This window comes from Venturia canescens, chromosome 10, assembly GCF_019457755.1.
Source record: "Venturia canescens isolate UGA chromosome 10, ASM1945775v1, whole genome shotgun sequence".
Lineage (NCBI taxonomy): Eukaryota > Metazoa > Arthropoda > Insecta > Hymenoptera > Ichneumonidae > Venturia > Venturia canescens.
The window spans coordinates 9,264,277-9,284,760 of record NC_057430.1 but is presented as its reverse complement, the minus strand read 5'-3'; the positions used below and the strand labels follow the sequence as shown (position 1 = coordinate 9,284,760).

Below are 20,484 nucleotides of genomic sequence, written 5' to 3'. Positions count from 1 at the left end.
TGATGCTTTTGCAAACATTTAATCGGTACGTTAAATTTGGTCTAAAAGCGTTTTGAAAATTTTTAGCACTCATTTGACTAGCATGCAGTACAGGAGTTACCTTAAAATCAATTCTCAATATGAAATTGTTTTCCTGGTGAACAAAAACGAATATCGTAAATCGAGAATAAAATCGATATTTTCTACACGCAGCTGTCTTCGGACGATTCTGTTCGACGTCGATCATGACAGTCACTTGCGACCAAAACTGTCATTTTCGTTCGACGCAAGTCGCCGATCATCCAAATGACTGTTTTTACGAGTCGACAAATACCAAATAAGTGTCTTACGTTCGATAAGTCATTTGCACTGTTATATCTACGTGGTTTTTACGGGCCGGTGAGGGTCTTCGGTTATGGTTAATCATCGAATTTCTACGTTCCCCTGGATCATCGTCATCGTGGTTATTCTTGTCCTAGCTCAATCGGTAAATTGCAAAGCGCATAGAGATTCGCGCTCGCAACTGCATCAACGGTCTCATTATCACCGTCGTAAGCCACATACCAAATTTCATCGTCATAATCACCATCACCACCATCAGAACCATCATCATCCGTCAATGAATACATTTCCACGATCGATTAAAACCAACGATTCGAACAGCCCTTCCAATATTACAACGCTTCTCCGTTCTGCAAATTATTCATTGAACGAATCACGAATTTTTCTCCTTCCGGATGTCAACTTGACAAGTAACCCGAAGATCGAATCTCTTTTCATCTCCCCGTGGAACAAGACCAATTTATTTGGTCCTTCAAAAAATCATTCTTCTTTCGATCTTTATGACACATTCAAGAATCCTAGCAAAAAAGATTTCAAGCTTGAAGTAACAACGAATGTTTCTAATGTTTGGAATTCAAGTGCAGAATTCCATCGCACTTTTCCATCGATCCAAATCGATAACGTTTCACACGGTTTTTCTACTGTTGAAAGACTTCAAGACTCGACTTCTCTATCGACGAGCTCAACTTCTCCGTCCCCGTCGCGACACGTAGTCGATAATAAAGAAACTACTGATAACTTTTCATCTTTCGAAAATCGTATTAAAATCAATGACGACTCGGCTTCACGACCCACAAATGTAACAAATGAGTTGATTGCAGTACGAATACTCGAGGGTTCAAAAATCAAAGAGTACGAAAAAATGTATACTAAAGCGGTTGAAGAAAATGCCACTGAACTTGCTTCTGTGGCGAACAATTCAAGATCGAACGAGTCGGAGAGCCTTGAAACCGTTACTGGCCAAGCAATTTCGAGTGCAAGAAACAATGCGTCAACGCGCAATCGTCAAACATCCATAAAAGAACTTCAAGCATTGCTTGGTCCCGCTGAAGAGTCAAGAAACTTTACTGACATTGTTGAGACTCCATCGGTTGTACTGATCCGTAAAAAAAGATCGAGTGAAAACGGAGAAGAGAAAAAAATAGAACTACGAACTCTTCTCGATTTCAATGGTCCTAACATGTCCGAAGAATCCCTTGAAGATTTTTCAAGCAATGTTCACAAACGCGTGAAACGCAATGATCCATTGAACCGCGGCGAAAATCCCTATGCGCTGGACCCGAATTATCTTCAGAATTTGGAGGATTCCTTTGCACTAAGTGCACTGGAAGTCCAGGCACAAAAATCGGACGAAGAGCAAGCTCGGAAAAGCAAACATTTACAAAACGCTTCCCAATCACTCGATAATGAATTGAAATTTAAACGAGACGCGAATAATGATCGTTGTGAAAGAAATATTGATAATGTTCCAGCGATAAATGAGAATAGTAAAAACAGCGATCGACAGGAAATGGAGGAGAAAAATGTTTCGGTAGACTCTTCGACATCTTCTCCAGATGATTTGGCGAAGCACGATAAATTCACTCGTAATAAAGATCTCAGTGAAATGAATAATTCGAAAGTGACTTTGATCCCTTTGAATGGATCGGAATCGAACGAAAAAATACGAGAAAATAAAAAAGACGACGAATTATTGAATGAACAAGAATCTGTAGCTGACATTGAACACTCGGAGGGTCATAATGGCGCCGTCTCACGAAACCTATTTGGTGACGTATCTTCAAATCTGATTGGCGATTTTCAGCCGGTATCGGTGGTACCTCCTCTCGTGAGAGTCAAGAGATTCGGAAATGGTTCTGTCGGTCCAGGGCCTCTGGGTCCTCGGTATAGAAACGAGCAACCTGATTCAAGTAAAATGGCTCTAGAATCTTATGCCAATGACAATAAAGTAATTGATTCAATTCTGGAGAAAATGAACAGTGAAATCGTGGAGAAGGGGCGATACGATTCGTTGAGAAATAAACGAGACACCGAATCTTTAACGAAAAGTAAAAGAAGACTTGGTCGCAGTCGCCGTCGTAAAATCAAGAAGAAACGGGGAAGGAAGAAAAAAAAGAAAAAACACCGATCCCGGATGAAAGATTATAAGAGGAGTGCGCCGCTCCTCTCGAAACAGAAATACCAAGAGGAAGCTGCACAATACAAAAGAGACTGGGCGAAGGACCAACAATATAATTTTCATGAAGTTGATGATCAGGACGTAATGTCGCCTCGCGATGGCAGACGTCGACGCGATGACGAGGACGAGGCCGATGACAGTTTGCATTATAACGTTGAACAACCTGCTTTGGGACAAGTGCTAAGGAAACTGCGTGAATCGGATGATTATCGAAAGAATCTTAGCGTCGATGATAGACGACGAAACGCCGAAGAACGTGACGAAATTATTGACGGAAAAACGAATCGTGAAAAAAGAAGAACTCGAAACGACGCAGATGCAAATGGTACATCACAAATTAGTGATAAAAATTTGATCGGCCCAAAAATTGATGAACCCATTAGAGATATCAAGGATCTGATCCAGAAACTTCTTGTCAAAGTATCTTCGTAATATCTATTTGATTTTTTTTTTATTGTTCCGTCTGAAAAAAGTCCCGAGTCATTTTTCCCTAAAAGGCTACCATCTCATTTCATTATTTTCAAGGTAAATGAATTACACGGCTATATTAATCATGGTACGGCGGACGCACAAGCGAACGAGAATTCTGAGATTTCGGAAACAGCTAAAAAATGTTCTCTAATCGTCGACACACCAAAAGTCATTCCAGGACTAAATGTGACTGAAAATTCGATATCGAAACTGGACAATTCCATGGTGAGAATTTCTTCCGTCCCGTCGCTGGACAAAGTTTCTTGGTAAAACTTTAGCGATACTAAGACAAATGTGTGCGTTTTTTTTCAAATCTGGTATATTGATCTTTCATCGGAATACTTTTGTAATTGCAACCATTTGTTCTATTCGATACTATGAACTAGAATGGATCAGATTCTAGATCATTCGCAGATCAGAACTCAAGTGACGTACTTCTGCATCGAATAGGTTTTTTTTTCAAAATAATCTCAAGTTGCGAAAAGGAGAAATAACAGAGATAGCGTCGCCAGGATAAATTTCTGGTCCGGAAAGGCGAATACCCAATAAAATTTCTTCCGAAAGTCGTTTTCAAACATTCAATCAGCAAATGATAATACTTCGAAACTGGTATTACGAAAAACGATCAATTTGATTGAACACAAAAAATTCTGCAACATTAGTGAATTGGAAAAATGAATATATTTTTACGGAAAGTTATTGCATGATAAACTGATTTTTTTTATGCTCACAGTTTAATAAACATGTAGAAATATTTGTGATTAAATAAATTCGAAATTGAGGGTTTCGAGCTTCGACGATACGGTTACTGCAGTTACTTACGTATCATAAGATGAGCCTAAGAAGCTGAGACGCTTTGAAAATATCAAAAGTTCTCAAATTCTTCGATAGACTCCTTGAAATATAAAAAAATGCAACCACAAAAACTGAGAAGTGGAATTTTTCGTCATTAAAAAGTAGCAAAATTTCTTGAACTCTTTTTGAAGTGGTGGCTCTGATCCACAAGAATTATTCGTACGAAATAAATGAAACAGAAATTATTTCAAGATTAAGCAGAGATGCCGTAAGTCCTGCTGCGAACATTCAGAATCCGAGTGCAATGGACCCAAGAATCATAGGCCGTTGAAGTGCATTGGTGGCGATCGTAGGAGAGTGCGAAGAAAGGAAAAGCTCGGACGTAGATGGGGTCGATGGACGATGTGGAGTGGCTGCAGCGTGACGTGTGGAAAAGGTCGTCAGATACGTTGGCGTCATTGTTTGAGAAATTGTATGACAGCGGACACGGAGATGGAAGAAAAGATTTGTCAATATCCGGCCTGTCCACCAGCCAAATTTCTCGGCATCTTCGGTTGAGCAAATCGTACTCTGCATTCCGTGAAAAGAAAAACAGCATACTTAATGAATCTAACACTCGAATGACTATAGAAAACAATAAAAACTGTTCGAATCACGTAACAAATGACTTCAAGTTTATTTCTCTCATTCTTCGTCTCCTCTACCAAATACATAATGTTTTTTTATACATAATAGTATCATGAAACAATACATTCGCTTGGTTCTCACGAATATTCACAATTAACGAGTGCAGGTTGAATAATTATTTAAAAAAAAAAAAAACAAAAATTACAGAATAAATGTAGAGCCTTGGCCGATCATCACATTTTTTTTGCTCGTAACAAGGTTACACACGTGATTACTCTCACACGAGAGATCACGTATCACAAATTAGTTGAAAATATAGCAGGTATGGTTCCAAAGAGAGGGATCGTGAAAAATTGGTTGCCTCGGACCCTTTTTACGTGGAAGAGATAACGTAAAGAAAATTGCGTCACTTTCGAACTTTTATTTCATGAACTTTATCTCTCCCCACAAATGTGTTGTTGTTTTTTCGATTTTCTTATGTGTTTTTTTGCTGTTTTTTCGTTTAATCTTAGTCTCGTATTGTACAGTATTGTTTAGTAGTAGTTTTATCGTTAATATCGTTAGCGTGTAAATAATAGGTATTCAATATACAAGGTAGGCGGAGGGTTTCATCGTTTCACTGTGTTATGCTCTGTGATAGTCCTTATTTCGGAACGCGATCGATGATCGATTGCCGCATTTACATATCATTCAATCCTCGGCTACTTAAAAACTACTTAAACTTTAAATCGTTTACAAAAATTGGCGTAGTAAAACTGTAGACGCTGTCCAAGAACGACACGCGCGTTTTCAACGATCACGACTGTGTTTGTTGGCTAAGCTTTTTAACGAAAAGATGAAATACATTTTTTTAAAACCGTATTAAAATGAACAACAAAAATATGCAATAACGTTGATCGCGAACGCGTGGGAGTAATAATACCGTTTGATTTACAAAATTGAGCTTCGATTAACGTCATTGAGATCCAATACAAGAGGGGGAAAACGAAAGTTACTCTTCCGGGAAACACTTAATCAAATTCATGCAATCATTCATTTGTGCCGATAATTTACCGTAGTACTCGATACAAAATAATAATTCTCGGTTTTTTTTTCGAACTGTTCAGAATTTCATTTTAGTACTTTACGATTATTGGGAAAAACGACAATTGTGGAATACAAAAAGAAATCGTGTGGCTTATTCGGGGCGGTAATAGGGCAGTATGGATCTATTATTTCTGTACTTCTCGTTAATGCGACATAATCTATGAGACTGATCCAGTACGTGCAAATTCCGCAGTTCCTTTGTTTTTACTCTTTTGAACACGTAAAAATAGGAAATTCTCCGAGAGGAAGGAAAAATTCGTTGTCACGTATACTAGATGCGCCTCGTACAAGCGTAAAATCATTATGATTAATAGACAATGATTCGCGATCACTTTTTCCCATTAATCAAAAATCATTCCCCAATTCCGACGAACATCATTCCTTTTTTAGGCAGTATAAAATTGTGTTCAGTAGTCTCGCTTCGTTGGGCTCAAATCGCCTAGTATGTTAGTAGATTTAAAAGAAAAAAAAACAACAAAAAGCTTGAGCTTACATTTCTTACATAATTTTCGGTGTCAAGAGGCACCGCGGACATTCATTCGCATTGCTTGTATTTCTATGTTCGTTTTTCTCTGGTTTGTTCATGTTCGCCGCTATCTCACAGAAGCTTCCAGTATCCAACGTTGCAGCTCGTAGATTATCTCTGTCTCTCTCCCTATTTCTTCCTATGTGGCCGTGCTCTGTGTGTGAAATTTTTCTACGTTGATCCGTCGTAGCTATGATTGAAAAAGAAAAAAAAAACAAAAATTATCTCCACTACTCTCATTTATCGATGCATATTTTTTTCACGGCTTCAATCATTACCAGGAAAATTTAGCCTTGACTGCGGGCACTTTCCACTCGGCACCCTGAGGATAATATTTTCCACCTACTCCACCAGCGACTATCCGTACGTCCCGATCAGGATCCGTTCGCATTTGTATTATCTTTTGATTGACCTTTTCCGCCTGATCGGCCCCTAAGTAGTCTGTAATTTAATTCATACGATCAGTCAAGCACGAGTTGTCATGAATTATCATTGTTCTACTCTAGACAAAAAAAATGTGTATACAGGGTGTCCCGAGAACAATGGTACAAAATAAGAACTTTTCTTGGTCAGAATGGGAAGACGAGTCGCGATAATCGTCTATAGCGGTAAAACGATTGGAAAACATAGCATATTTCGCACAAAAAGCTCTTCAAGGTTATTTTCTATTCCTAGTAGTTTGAGAAAGGATCGAAAGAACACTTAGTTTCCAAAGGACGATGATTGAGCGATTATTTGAAGATATTCTATTTTTTCTCAAGACTAAACTGTTCAAGTTGAAAAAAGACGCTCTGAAGTATTGATTCGACGGTTTTATACTCAGTTTCCAATTGTTTCGGTAAGAGACACGGTAAGAGATGACCGGAGGTTTGCCGGAAAAAATGATTCGATTATGTAAATCGAATTTTAAGTCCTCGCCTTAAGCTCGCAAATCACGCTAAAGGTCAACGGGGACACCCTGTATATATATATATATATATATCTGCATAAGTTATTTCACCGTGATATTAATTTATTCAAGTGACTCTAACAATTTGATGAGCTAAGGAGTAACGTAAATTCGTAAACGATGTACTAACCACAAATGTTGACGACGTGTCGAGTAAGTGCTGTGACAACGGCCAACCTGACGTTCGGAACAATGTCCGAAGATAAACTGAGCAAGCACGGCAACAGGTCTCTACCAAATATCTCGGGGCTTATCGCTTCGTTTCTGATAAGAGAGGAGCACAGTAAAGCGAAAGCTTGACGACACGTCCATTTGCTCTCTTCCGAGGCGAGCAAGTACTTGAGGTTTTGAATGAGGGCTGTTACGAGGTGCTCGTCGGTTGATAGGTATGATATTATCTCGGTCGCCTGAAATCATTTCATTCGGTAAGATTCGTATGGAAAAAATTGAAAGATATTTGGAAAGGATATGGAAATCGGGTTGAATTGAAGATGGCAAAGATGAAGAAAAATGATTTACCAGAGCCAACGCGGTGTGTCTGACAGCCGCAACTGTGTCATCCAGCAACGGAAGCGATAGCGGTACGATTTGCTCGGAGACATCATTCGGACTGAAGAGGGGTATAGCTTCGAGCAATTTGCTGACGACTATTTCGCGGAAGCGCCAATTCCATTCGCTGTCCATCGTTAAAAAGGCCTTGAGTTTTGGTAGGAATTTTTGTCGATCGGCCGGTCGTAATATTTTGAGAAAAGTAGTTAAATGTTTGAGAGCGCCCACTCTAACTTCGTCGAGATCTTTAATAAAACCGTAATATACTGGCAACAAATCGCGCCCGGCAAGCTCTTCACCGAGAATCATCGCCAATTCGTGAATACTCGAAGCAACCGTTCTCCGTACCCTGAATTCACGAGCATAGGCTAATTCTTCGTAGGCGTCTTTTAACAACGGCCAATTTTCCCGTCCAAGCGTAAGAACGACGGCTGGGAAACTAAAAGCGCAATAACGTGGTATTTCTACACCGATGCTCTTCGCACCTGGATCGGCCATTGAAATGAAAAATTCAATGAGATATTGAGGCACTATGGTTTGTCCATTGTTGGCCGAATGATCGATTTTACTATTGACACCAGGGCTTGAATGACAGTCACTGCTATCGAGTGATACGTTCGCAATGTCGACAGTATCGTTCAAGAAATTAGAATCATCGGACAACGTCTCGGTACGTGTTTCGTTACCATTACATTCGATACAGTTTTTAAGAAACCTGGAAGACTTTTCCAGCACTAGCTTATCCATAACAGTGAGTCTACGTCTTCGGCCGCGGTGTTGTTTAAATTCCTTGTTTTCTCCATTTGCATCGCACTGCGTCTCTTCTTTGGTCGGTGAAATTTGCGATTTTTCTGTTGATGATTCGACCATTGCTGCTTGTACGAGCTCCGTATCCAGTGGTAAATTCGGTGGTATGTAATAATAACGGAATGGATTGAATTCATCGTAATCTTGTACTATCGTCGCATCGTTTTCTTGATTTTCATCGTTTACAACACTACTCTTCGAAGCTCCTTCATGCTTCCACTTCGCGTTAACGCGATCGTCCTGCATCATATTTGCCTTTTTAGTGTAATCTCCTTCGCCTCCTGACTCCGCACATGATTTCGCCATTAAATTTCCAAACTCTGCATAAAGTGCGTTCTCGGTGGTTATCATAGCATTGCAGAATGCCGGTTCCGTTGAACCCCCCGATGAAGATTTGCTGTAAAAAACGAAAAAATTTCCACCATTTTTAAAAAATCCTTTCAAAATTAAAAGCTGATAGACTGGCCGAATAATAGCCTTTCATTTCCCGCGATTCAATTTTCTTCGCACGGATTCACGCTCAACTTTATTGAATTCTTATCTTTGAAAATTATTGAAATACATTTTCCAAACGAAACTGTAACACACAGTTAATTTTCTTTCATTGACATTTTATGAGAATAAAATAAAATAGAACAAAAACCCTAGGACGCTCTCTCACAAAGCGAGAAACCACACAACATGGCGTCACATAAAAACAGAGTAAACGGGTTCTTTTTTCATTGCTCGAATACGAATACGTAATATGTTTGTTATACTGAACAGTGAAGATCATACCAGTGGATAGAACTTGTGACACAAGAGTTCTGTGAAAACTTGGCTCGATTTTTCAAGGCCAGATACGTTAATAAGTACGTTGGAGTAAATGCGGCTCGGCAAACCACCAAAGACAGAGGTTAAAACGTGGGAATTGAAAAAAAAAAAAAAAAAAAAGAAATTCGAGATGAGTTGTCAGGCGATTGAACTTTCTTACATCTTTTTTTTTTTTTTACTCAGCGTCATCATTTTTGCACTGTCTTTGATGCACTGACTGTATCTGGATTGATCATTGTATCAAGATTTTTACATTTCGTTTATCTAATGCGCGAAGAAAATACGGAGCAAAGTGATTTCAAAAGACTATTATAGTTATTGATTTGTGAATTGCCCAAGAAACTTCATTGCAATAGGTTAATACGGGAAAATCGGCTGGACATTATTCGTGTTAGAGCGAACGGATGCACTGATCGGAAGTGAAAATGAAATAGAAAAAAAATTCATGCGCAATACGTACACGTTATACCTGAGCTCGGTACCATGTTGATCGGTAAGTACGAGTTCACCGTACTCATTGTATGAAAAGCCGGTGAATTGTTTAGCAAACGTCGATATGAACGGGCCAAGTATTTGAAAAGCTGAAACTCTGACCCATTTTGAATCGTCGGTGAGAAAATTAGCCAATTGTTCGGACAGGGTTGTGCGGCGGTGATGCAACGAGACGCAACATGCGAATGAAACTATCACATCGGCGCACGACTTTCTCACGCTCCATACAGGATCTTTGCATAGAGTTACGTACATAGGAAGCTGCAAAAACCAATAATAATTCAATAATCTAATTATTATCAATAAATTTATAATTTCATTAAATAATCTGGTTTCGCATCCCATAAACGACTTACCAATTTTTCATAAACTGCGTCTTTGCTCATACTGGCGCTAAATTCACCAAATCTGAAGCCGCACAATCTTCTTATAAAAAAATTTCTCTCCGCGCAGAGCGCCAGATATCTGTTGAGGAATAGTCTTTCAGCGGTCGCCTCGTCTAGGATCTTGGCAACTTTGCTCATACCCTGCGAAGTGTATAAAACGTATATTCACAAATGTGTTATTTTTCACACTCAAAAACGTTTATTCGCATCTCGATTCTGTATTTCAATAATATTATTTCAATTCGGTGTATAATCAAAATTTGGAAAAAACATATATATAAACAGGGATTCACTCACTTGTCTTGATACGTTGAAATTATCGAACCGTACCGCTCATCAAAGCTGGCTGTGATATGAGTACAAAAATCACCACATCACAACCACTCTGACGGGAGGTACAGCCGATTTTTAACAATTACAAAAAAAACAACAGATATAATAATTTACTTTAAATTCAATACGTCACGAGGTTGTTCCTGGAAAAAAATGTAATCGGTATTCCATACTAAGAAACCAAGAGGGCATTCATCCGAAATGGCTGAAAAGCTGTCTACAAACAAGAATTGTTTCAGTACGAATGGAAAGTACTTGCATAAAAGAAATACTGAATATTTAAATAGTAGTCGTGTAGAGAAATGAGGCATTTATTTTGATAGAAACTTAACAATGTTTACCGGAAACGTAACGTAAATAGGAAAATAAGACGAAAAGCTACTGTGACGATAAATATATATATAAGAATTTTTCAATTGCTGTTTTTTGTTTGGTAACGAGCCACGATGGGGACGGTCAATAACTTAAAACGATAGGCGACCAGCGATAATTAGAAAGTTTTTGAGATTGTTGCACCGGAAGTCTTAAAGGAAATGGTGGATTTTGATGCCGCGGCGCTCATCAAAGCTGGCTGTGATATGATCACAATAAATTCTACATATGACAGCCACTCTGTGAGAGACGCAATCACCACAATATTTCTCTCTCTCTCTCTCTCTCTCTTCCTCTTCGTCGCGTACGTTCGTTCGTTGTTTCTCACATCTCGATCTTCGATGGTGCAGGATGTAAAAAACGGCGATCCAACTTGTCAAAAATGGCTGTGATATGAAATCATAAAACAACACGTCACAACCAATTTGACGATTGGATCGCGTTTTCGCTCCTAAATTTAAAATCAACACATGTCCAATATATTTTACTTTTTAATCTGTCGATGTTATTGAGTCGATTGAAACAACAAGAAGAATATTGGGGATTGTAGCAAATCGCCTCCCGTCATTGTTACCCCAGAGCCCAGGGCTCTTCTCTTCGCAGTTTCCGCACATGTGCGGCTGAACCGGACTCCTTCCACATTGTATCGTGTTAATGAGGACAGAGAGAAACTGCGGAAAACCTTGCCGATACAGTCGGTATTTGATTGAAACTTTTAGCTTTGACGCGCTCAATAGGCGCGAAACCTTTCCCACTGCGATGCAATAGAACCATCGGCGCGATAAATACTGTCCACGTGAGTCAAGTGAAGTCGGGCACCGGCTGACCCACAGGAATTCAGGGGAAACACATAGAAATATTTTTCAACTTGCATTGATTTTTTGTGCCGAATTCGGACCTGCGAGTTCGAAAAAGTAGGAATGGGTTCAAAAATCAGAGGAATAACTGTATCGGTTGTTTTTCACCATTTCCTTAGGCCCTTAGAAAAATATGATACAGATAAGTGCATTGAAAAAGCGTGGATAAAACTTTTGGGGGAGTTCGAACGAAAGCGGAAGTTTATGGAGTGGGAGAGGAAAGTAGGTTCAAAGTTATGAACTGCTGCAGGGCTCGTGAAGGCCCAAGAGTCCACCTTAAATTATAAAACGTAAAAAATAATTAAAGAAAAAACCATGTTTCTTGTCGATTCGAGTAACTCACACCTGCTGTCGCGAACGAAGATTCGTTCCACGAGCCAAGCTCATCAAAGTGGCTGTGATATGATGGGATAAACATTTCACAACCAATTTGATGTAGCGGACCGCGGAAATAAAACAAAAAGGTAGACCGTTCTCTCAAGTTGGACGTCATCCTGAAAAAGTCATTATTCCATTTCTCATTTTCATCAGCAGTTTTGCGGATATTTTTCAAACGATTTCTTCTTCGCTTATTATTCTCTTGTTTTTTTTTCCTCGACGTAAATCTCGTTTCCATGTAACACCCTGGGGTCGACGATGGAACACAATTTTGCTCATCAAAGCTGGCTGTGATAGTCGATCTCTATGACAAACCAACTTTGATGGAAAAAGCATGCCCAATTTTCCTTCTTTATTTTCCAATCGTCCACACACCTTTCTGTAAATCTTGCACAAGCGAAGAAGAGAAAAGAGCGTTATATTTTTCCTATCATTGAAGTGACTCAATGAACGCCACATGAAAGACAAGGTAGTGAGAAGGAAATTGCATTAGGACATCTCACTACCCATGTCTTTCACGCGGAATCCACGTTTTTATTCTTTTTATTTCTGTCCTCATATTCCGACAGGAATGGACTCTCGTATTCTCCGAAAATATAAATAAATTCTTCCTTCGAAATTCATAAGCAGTGAAAAATAAATGAAGACAAAAAACATCATTTTCAGGCTCATTTCTTTAAATTGAAATAGCCGAGAACACTTACGTCAATTGCGAGGGTGAAAAGCTCGAGTCTGTCGAGCTGCTGGGTCATCCTCAGAAGCGTTGGGGCGACTACGAATTCTGCCGAATTTTTGTCCAACAGTCCACGATCTATCAGAGCCAATAATGCTGAATGGGTTGACTGTCTAACCTTTGGGCGACCGGGAAAACAAAAATTGATTATTCCTTCAATGGAAGACGAATTTTTCACAATGAAAATTACGGAATTCCAAAATTATTCAAAGCGTTGTAACTATCAGTGAAACTACATATGTATCTTTTGCAAAATCTTGATTGCATCTATCAAAAAACCTTTTTTTTTAATGGAGAAAAAAAAACAGTTTCGATTCGCTAACAATTTCAGTATCCTCGATTGAAAACAATAAACGAAAAATATTCAATGTCGACAAAAGAGCATGAAAACTTTTCATTACTTGTTGTTCGTCGTCGAGAAGGAAAGTGCTGATGATTTGGATCAAGTGTCGAGGTAAAACATCGCCGAGTCGATCAGGAGCTTCCTGGCATATCATTGCCACGTGTGGCAGTTGTTCAATCAGGTCGATTCTCACCGTGGGATCTGGAAAAATAAAAAAAAAAAATATTTTTAATATTTTCTGCACCAACTATGAGGAATGACAGAAATGCACCTATTTAGATTCATTGAATGATTTTATTGCTTTTCCGAAAGCGTTATATTTTTTTTTATTATTGGAAGGATGATTTTTGATTAAATTTCGAAAAGGGGGTGCCAATTTTCTATTCTGAAAATATCATAGCGACGTATGCATTCGCTGCATTTTTGGACGGGCAGCAGGAGTATAGCTGTAAAAGAAATTGAGGGGACGCAATTTTGTATGTACAAAAAGCCGAGCCTGAAGAGAGAGAAATGACGAGATGGGAAACGGAGGGTGCTCGGTTTGACCGTTTCATGGTGACGATGAGGAAAATGGTTTGGTCGTTTGAGCTCCTTATTTCGAAGCCTCTCGAGGGATCGCTCACGAGAGGCATTGGGAAAGAGGAGAAAGAGAAAAAGCGAAAGATCCCTTTTCTATTTTTGCGGGTGTGTTGTTTGGGCAGCACAGGGATGATTTTTGGCTAGAAGAGATGTTCGAGTTCGTGCTACCTGAATGAAAAACGGGCGATTAGTCATGCTCGAATCCTGGCTCTTCCGTCGTGGCGGCTGAAACTCCGCGCGTGTTCTCAATAGCGGTGCAAATGTCGAAGGTGGGACACGGAAAAAAGAAATTCTGCAGCTTTCATCTTCCTCCCCCCCGCTTTTTCTCTCTTTCTCTCCCTAAGAATTTGTATGCCAAAAACCAGAGTGAAAGGGACGACTATGGAATAAAAAAGAGAGAACGCAAAAGAGCGTGGAAAAGCGCGTTGGCGGGAAAATTTTCGCGCTCTATTGCTCCTCGAATCAAATCGATTACCCATTTTCGATCCTTTCTCTCTATCTCCCTCTTTCTTTTCTCTGCCTCTTTTTCTCTTCCCGGGTATCTCTAATTTGAGATCGGATCATTAGGCGCTCAATCGTGGAGACTCTGTCATCCGGTGAACAAATTGCCGACGAGAAAAAGACGAAAAAATCGGTATGCGCCGACGATCATAATACTGTCGAGGTTCGTTGACCAAATCAGTGCAAACTATAATCGCTTTGATGTTTCAAAATAGACCTCACCGTTTATCCTCGACAATGAATCCTTCCTGGCTCGTGCCACTGCCACGTCGATTTTGAAAGCGACAACTTTTCTCTACGATCTTGAAGCACTCTTGTTTGGCACATTTCAAATTTGACCGAATAATCGACTCACTTGCGCCACCTCTTTTGATAACTCGATAATAATTCATGATAGCAACGATGAAAGGCGAATAAAAAGGAATTTTTCGAAAAACACAATCTAACCAATAACTCGTTACACTCGTAACTTTCGTGCTTCCTTCAATCCTGGCACGCGTTCAAAAGAATCCCCCAGGGGATGTGTGCGGTACGGTAAAAATTGTGTAATCTCAGGGCTGCTCGCGGCAGGAACGCGTGGGTGCGACTGAAGAAGAGTCCCAAGCTTCGGGCCGACTGGAAGGGCTCCTTCCTGCACCTCCACTCTATTTCTTCGGGTGCAACCGCGACGCACAAGAGGGAGAAAGAGGAGCGAGAGAGGAAGGGCCCTTCCCCACCATCGCAACGTGGCTGCAGCTTCAAGAGGGTACACGCGTACTCTGCCAAAGATGCGTTCAACACCCGCCGCTTTTTTCTCTCCCTCTTGTCTCCGCCTCGATGTTCTTCCGGGGACGCAGGGAAAATTCTTAAGGGGCATGCACGGTTACCCTGCATTATATCAATCCGAAAAGCACGCACGTGCCCAGGCGCGCGTGCTTCGAGAAACATTTCTCAGTTTTTTATTTCTTCCTCCGATCGCCCTTCTCTGCTCCACCGGTGCCATAATTTATATGTTTGCCGTCGATGATCTGTGTATTCTATGGCGTTGCCACGACCTTTCAGAGATTTACTGTGAAAATGGCGATTATCGAAAAATACCGTTGCATAATTACCAGCGGTAAACTCATTTTTTGTCATTAAAAAATGGACTGTTGGGCGTTCGCCACCTTTTGGCGCGCTCTGTACGTCCAATTTTTAATTCTACTCATAGTTCAATATCCATTCGGACAGGAATGATCGAGATGAACTCTGGGGTCGTGGCTTTCGACACGAGGGTAAAAGTTTCGGCCGAGGAACGCGCCAAGCGAGGGGTGAGGGCCGCAGAATGAAAATTATGTGTTCGAAAGAATTTAATATTCTTCGAGATGTCATTGTGGCGTTCGACTTCGTGGACAGACATTCTCCAACTTTTTTTTCGCTTCCCCACCGATTTTTACCGCTTTTCATGTCCCTCGAAAATTCCAATACGAGCACTCTCGAATTTAATCTATCAACGATTACAAATTTCCCCGAACACGAAGATTATTTTGAAAAATTCAACGAAAACAAAATAAAAAGAAATTCCGGAGGAATTCAGTCCCACTTTGTCCTGGAATATAAAACAAATTTTGATAAATAACGAAATCTTTTTGTTCAGCGTATAAATATCGATCTCTTTTGTGAAGAAAAGGCGCGTCTGCGAAGGTGTCTCAGCTTTGGTCATTTCGGACTAGCTCAGATCGACCGCAAACTCCCTCAAATTTTCCGGCAGCTATTTCTGTCTGCTGGATTTTCGTATAATGCTTGAATAAGTGTACGTATATGCGTATAGCAACGGTTGTTTCGTGAGTCGCAACGTGGGCCTAGTTTGTCACATAGACATAAAATTTTCCCGTAGTCTCGTGCCTGCTGCTCTTTTCGAAACGGTGCCGCTGCACAACCCCCCGAGCAGCGACCAGAAGTGGATAGCGGTGGAAAACCAGTGGCACGCAGCCTCCGGCCATCAATCACCGCGCGTCTTATCTTCCACTTCCTTCCTTCCTTCTCTCTTTTACTCGCGCATTTTTCCCCCCGAGTTCTCATTTTCTCCTCTCTCTCTCTTCGCCTTACTTGTTTTTTCCCCCTTCGAGACTCCTCCTCGTGATGCGCCTTCTGGGTCTCGAGGACCCGCTAAAAATAATTTACTCGCGATGGCAAAGCGTGAAGGGACTCGCGTGAAGCACGCACCCGCGCTCCACGGATATTTGTAACGCTTTTTCCAGCTACCTAGATTCGTTCTTTTTATTCAACTTCGGTAACGCCTGTTGGTTGATTTCAAAGCATCGAGCACGTACGTAAAACGAGGTGGAAGAACGCGGAGGCGGAAACCGAGATGGATATTTCGTCGTGGCGACCGACCCTCGTCGTTTAATTTACTTCATTTTCGACGTTTATTCCGCTCCGTTTTATTATTTTGATCCTGCGAGTTGGAGGCAATTAAATTATTAATAAAATCAAACAAATACGAGACTTTTACGAGGACGAAGTATTTTTCATGAAAACAAACTCCTCGTTGGTTCACACTGTAAGGGCAAAGAAATATTTTTCTGAACGAAGATCAAGCGAGCCAGAAGAGAATTAAGAATTTCGAATACGCCACGAGCAAGATCCTTTCGCATATGAAGATAAAAGAGCTCGGGGACCGTTCAGAATGATGTTTTTTTCTATCGATTCGATCGATCCATTCGATCCCCATCCCTTAATCTTCGCGCACGCACACATCGGAGTTTAACGTACCTTGGGAAATCGTAAGGATCTTTTTATAACGCAAAAATTGATGGAAAGACTAGGCCGCTATTCGAAAGAACGCGTGTGTGCTGCCCATAATAAACCTCCGCGACGTAATAAGCTCTTGGTCTAGCATAGGCTAGAAACGAGGTAACACAAATTAGTCGAAAGCTTCGGTAGACCTGGTGATTAGCAGGATCTTCAATATCGGGAGTAAAAAATCGATCGATTAAGCTCTCTGTTTGGTGAATTTAACAAAATAAGCAGCTGAATTAGAATATTCTGAAATTCGCACATCATTCGAATGAAAAACTAGAATTCAAATGATTTTGGAGTAGAAGCCACGAGAAGGCGGGTTACTCTCTTTCTCCACCGAGCATAGAGGCCGAGAAATTGAAAGATATGCGCACAGCTTCTTTCCAAAAATGGAATAAGAAATTGAAGAGGGGGCCCCCGCCCCGAGCGGCAGGAAGATTTCCGATCCCCGTATACAGAGAGACTTTTCAGGGTTTTCTCCCTCGTAGTAACGAGAACGAGGAGAGCGATGCTTCCAAAAATAAGAATGAATCCCTCCTCTCCCCTCCTCTTTCTTGCTGGAGATTTTAGATGTTATTACATGCAAAAGGAGGATGCTTCCGACGTGTGTCGTTTTCTTCGTTCGGTCTCGAAAAATAAAAAGAAGGAGAAAAAGAGAAGGAGATTGAGGATTGAACGAGTGCGAGTAAGGGGAAAAGATATATCCGCGAGTTCCTTGTGGACTCGGAGAGCTTGGTGCGGGTGTGCGTTCGTGGCGTCTTGACGTTTTCCCCTCTTTTTTCACCGTCAAGAATTACGTCCGGCCTGCTCAGATACATATGCACGTCCTCGTCCCTCTTCCTTCTGCCTTCATCAATGTATATGTATATTATAATACGTAAAGCAAGCACGTGTCGGAAAAAACGAGAAAGCATTAGATGCGAAATGCTCCTTGCTTCTTTGCCGTATAGGGAGTCAGGCTTTCGAGGATATTCCACCTAAAAATAGACGTTTCAAACACATTCGGTGCATCCTGGACTGGTTTACTTATTAAGGGCGTTGACTGCATCCGGAGAGACGAAACTTTTCAAGGAAATCAAACTTGGAGACGTCTCTTCTTCGGCATTTTTTATGCAGAGCTCTCGCTCAAAACTCCAAACTTGTACTTTTCTATGGCTAACGTTACCTAATTATTTTACAAGTATTTTATTCCTTCTCATTGGCGACTCCAGGCTTATAGTTTATTCACTCTTCACATGATTTTTTCATTCGCCATTCGCTTTCCCAATTCGATCGTGACGCGAACTTGAAACGTTATTTTTCTACGAAGGCGCAAGGGGCATCGGAAAATAATGCGAGCACCGCGAAAATTGTTTACTCCGTTTCATATTAATATTGTACAAAATTTCATTCCTTCAAATGGTTATAATCGAAGGGTGCTTGGTTGCCGCGAAAATTTCAAGCGCGATTGCTAGATTTTATAATTCGTGAGAAAATTTAATTACTCGAACGAAATTAATGTTAATCCAAAGTAAATTTCGAATAACTCGCATCGAATTGAATGCACGTTGGAAGAAAATATTCAAAAATCGATTTTTTAATGCTCCTCGCAGCATGCCGTTCTTATGTATGGCGAGTGAGTATACATACACACAGATGAGTGGAAGTTCCGCGAATGATAAAATGGCCGCCGACCATGCGTCAGCCTATTGACCATCTTTGCGTTCGCCTTGCTCGGGCCGAGGCACTCGACGGTTTCATGCTGCTTTTAACGACGTTAACATTGTTTTTTTTCTTTGAAAAAACAAAAAATTACTTTTTCAATGGAACTTTTTTAAGAAGATGCAATTCGATGGCTCAGCGAATTGTATTTTTTGTGAAAGAACAATTTCTGATTTATTATATCACCGAGATCGTAAACGATCGTGTGAAAATTCAAATTTTCTTTTCGAATCAAAATAAGAGCTAATTTTTGGTCGTTTTATGTTTTTTTTGTTTTTTAATCAAATTTCTTTTCTCTCTAAAAAAACCGACGCGTTAAAGAATCATCTCTCATTTCTTATTCGCAATAGTTTTCATAAAAACAACAAAGATCTTGGTCGTCAGCGTGTGCATTGGATTTTCTAGGGCGTAGATAAAACTTGCCAAGTTGCCGATTACAGCGGAAAGGCGAGCGATAAGGCATGGAGCAGTGGCGAAAGAACAAAAATGTGTACGAACGCTCGTTAGAATTTCCTTTTCAAACGTTTTTCCTCGTTTCCCATTCCATCTCTAATTTCTTCTAGAAAAATACGATGCAACGGTAAAATCCGACGAGGACAAAAGGACGGAGTACTCGAGTTGGGGTTTAGGCGAGTTGACGAAAGAAACATTTCGCGATTCCCGTGAGAAAAAAAATCGCGATAAGCGAATACGCCCGAGAGTTTAACTGCGCGAAGAAGGTAAGAGAATAAGAGAAAAGAGTGCGAGGCGAAAAACGCATCTTTGCGAGCGGCGGAGCCAGGGCGTCCGGGAAAAATCGATGAAGCATCGAAAAAGTGGCAACATTTTCATTCGCGTTTACACCATGTGCGGCGATATGACTTTTCCTTACGATTTTTTTTAACAATAATTCTCTCCTCGTTCGTTAACTTTTATACAAGTTTATCCCACGCCGAAGACGGCGGTGTATCGCGCCGTATGAACAGAGCTGAGAAAAGTTCCGCCAGGAATAAAAACCCGAAAGCCCTCGGCTTCGAGGCGGGACGAAGAAAGTAAAAGTAAAAAAAAAAGTGAAAGAAAAAAAAGACATCGGGAACACGAGTCATGGGGGTCTCTAGGCTTTACATATGTATATGTACACGAGACACGAATGGTACGAGGGGATTTTGTGGTAGAAAGAGAGAGAGAGAGAAGTAGAGAGAATGTTGGAGTCGTAGGTGACTTCCGGTCTAGCACGTGTCCCACCGGAAGCTCGGTTCGATATCTGTCATCGCCTTTCTCTCCCTCTGTCTTTCTCTTTTCGTTTATAAGCCGCCCTCCCCCCCCCCTTAATTCTTTCTCCCTCAACCTCTCCCCTGAACCGGTGAAGACGAAGATGCATCTCCCAATAAGCAGTGATCCTCCACGACGAAAGGCAGAAGAACCGAGATTTTCAGCGCGGACGACGCACTCTCTCGCACCCCTGCATCTATTTTTATAGAAACGTTCTTGCTACCGCGACGAAGCCATGTTCGCGGGGGATCCAACCAAAAAAAAACTGTTTCCTCGTCGAAAATGCTCCACGAGGACAGGAATCGTACGACGTTGCGTGAGTTAGAGTAAATAACAAAAAATAACGTTCTGCACGAATTCGTTGGATTTTTCTACAAAGCATTTAAGAAAAAAATCATTTTATTGTTTGTTATTGCAAGCAAACTATTTTCATGCGTATTTTTTTGAATGTACAGCAATTATATTTCTGCAGACTCTTTACGTGTATTAGAGGGACGTGAAAAGTTTGAAAAATTTTGAAGAGGATTAACAATCCAGTTCGGCCCCTTTCTCGTGATCTGCGTTATCGCCGTGCGAGGCGGAAAATCCTATCGAAAGTTCGGGAATATCACAAAATTCCGTGAACTTGCGTACCAAGTGTAAAACACAAAAACTACGGTGCAATTTTCGAATAAC

General features: G+C 40.7%; 2 protein-coding genes across 8 annotated transcripts in view; one reads left to right on the top strand and one right to left on the bottom strand.

The window, feature by feature from the left end:
* Positions 1-123: 123 nt before the first annotated feature.
* LOC122416986 (uncharacterized) lies at positions 124-4,131 on the top strand. Its single transcript, XM_043430170.1, has 2 exons — positions 124-3,237; positions 4,019-4,131. The coding sequence occupies exon 1, from the start codon at positions 395-397 to the stop codon at positions 2,930-2,932; it is 2,538 nt and encodes an 845-aa protein (XP_043286105.1). The 5' UTR covers positions 124-394; the 3' UTR covers positions 2,933-3,237; positions 4,019-4,131.
* A 287-nt stretch (positions 4,132-4,418) lies between these two features.
* Positions 4,419-20,484, bottom strand: part of LOC122416985 (serine/threonine-protein phosphatase 4 regulatory subunit 1-like) — a 152,040-nt gene continuing 135,974 nt past the window's right edge. For 6 of the 7 annotated variants that reach the window (XM_043430163.1, XM_043430165.1, XM_043430167.1 and 3 more), the window contains 8 exons: positions 13,076-13,218; positions 12,646-12,792; positions 9,972-10,142; positions 9,584-9,876; positions 7,474-8,707; positions 7,085-7,361; positions 6,284-6,446; positions 4,419-6,195 (listed from right to left, as the gene is read on the bottom strand). In XM_043430163.1, the coding sequence (XP_043286098.1) occupies positions 6,177-6,195; positions 6,284-6,446; positions 7,085-7,361; positions 7,474-8,707; positions 9,584-9,876; positions 9,972-10,142; positions 12,646-12,792; positions 13,076-13,218 (2,447 nt within the window). In that variant the 3' untranslated portion in view covers positions 4,419-6,176. The remainder of the gene's footprint in view (positions 6,196-6,283; positions 6,447-7,084; positions 7,362-7,473; positions 8,708-9,583; positions 9,877-9,971; positions 10,143-12,645; positions 12,793-13,075; positions 13,219-20,484) is intronic. The other variant, XM_043430164.1, reaches the window with a different exon arrangement.

Bases quoted from the DNA above. Each gene is read 5' to 3' on its own strand.
- LOC122416986 (XM_043430170.1), top strand. From the start codon at position 395: ATGGTTAATCATCGAATTTCTACGTTCCCCTGGATCATCGTCATCGTG.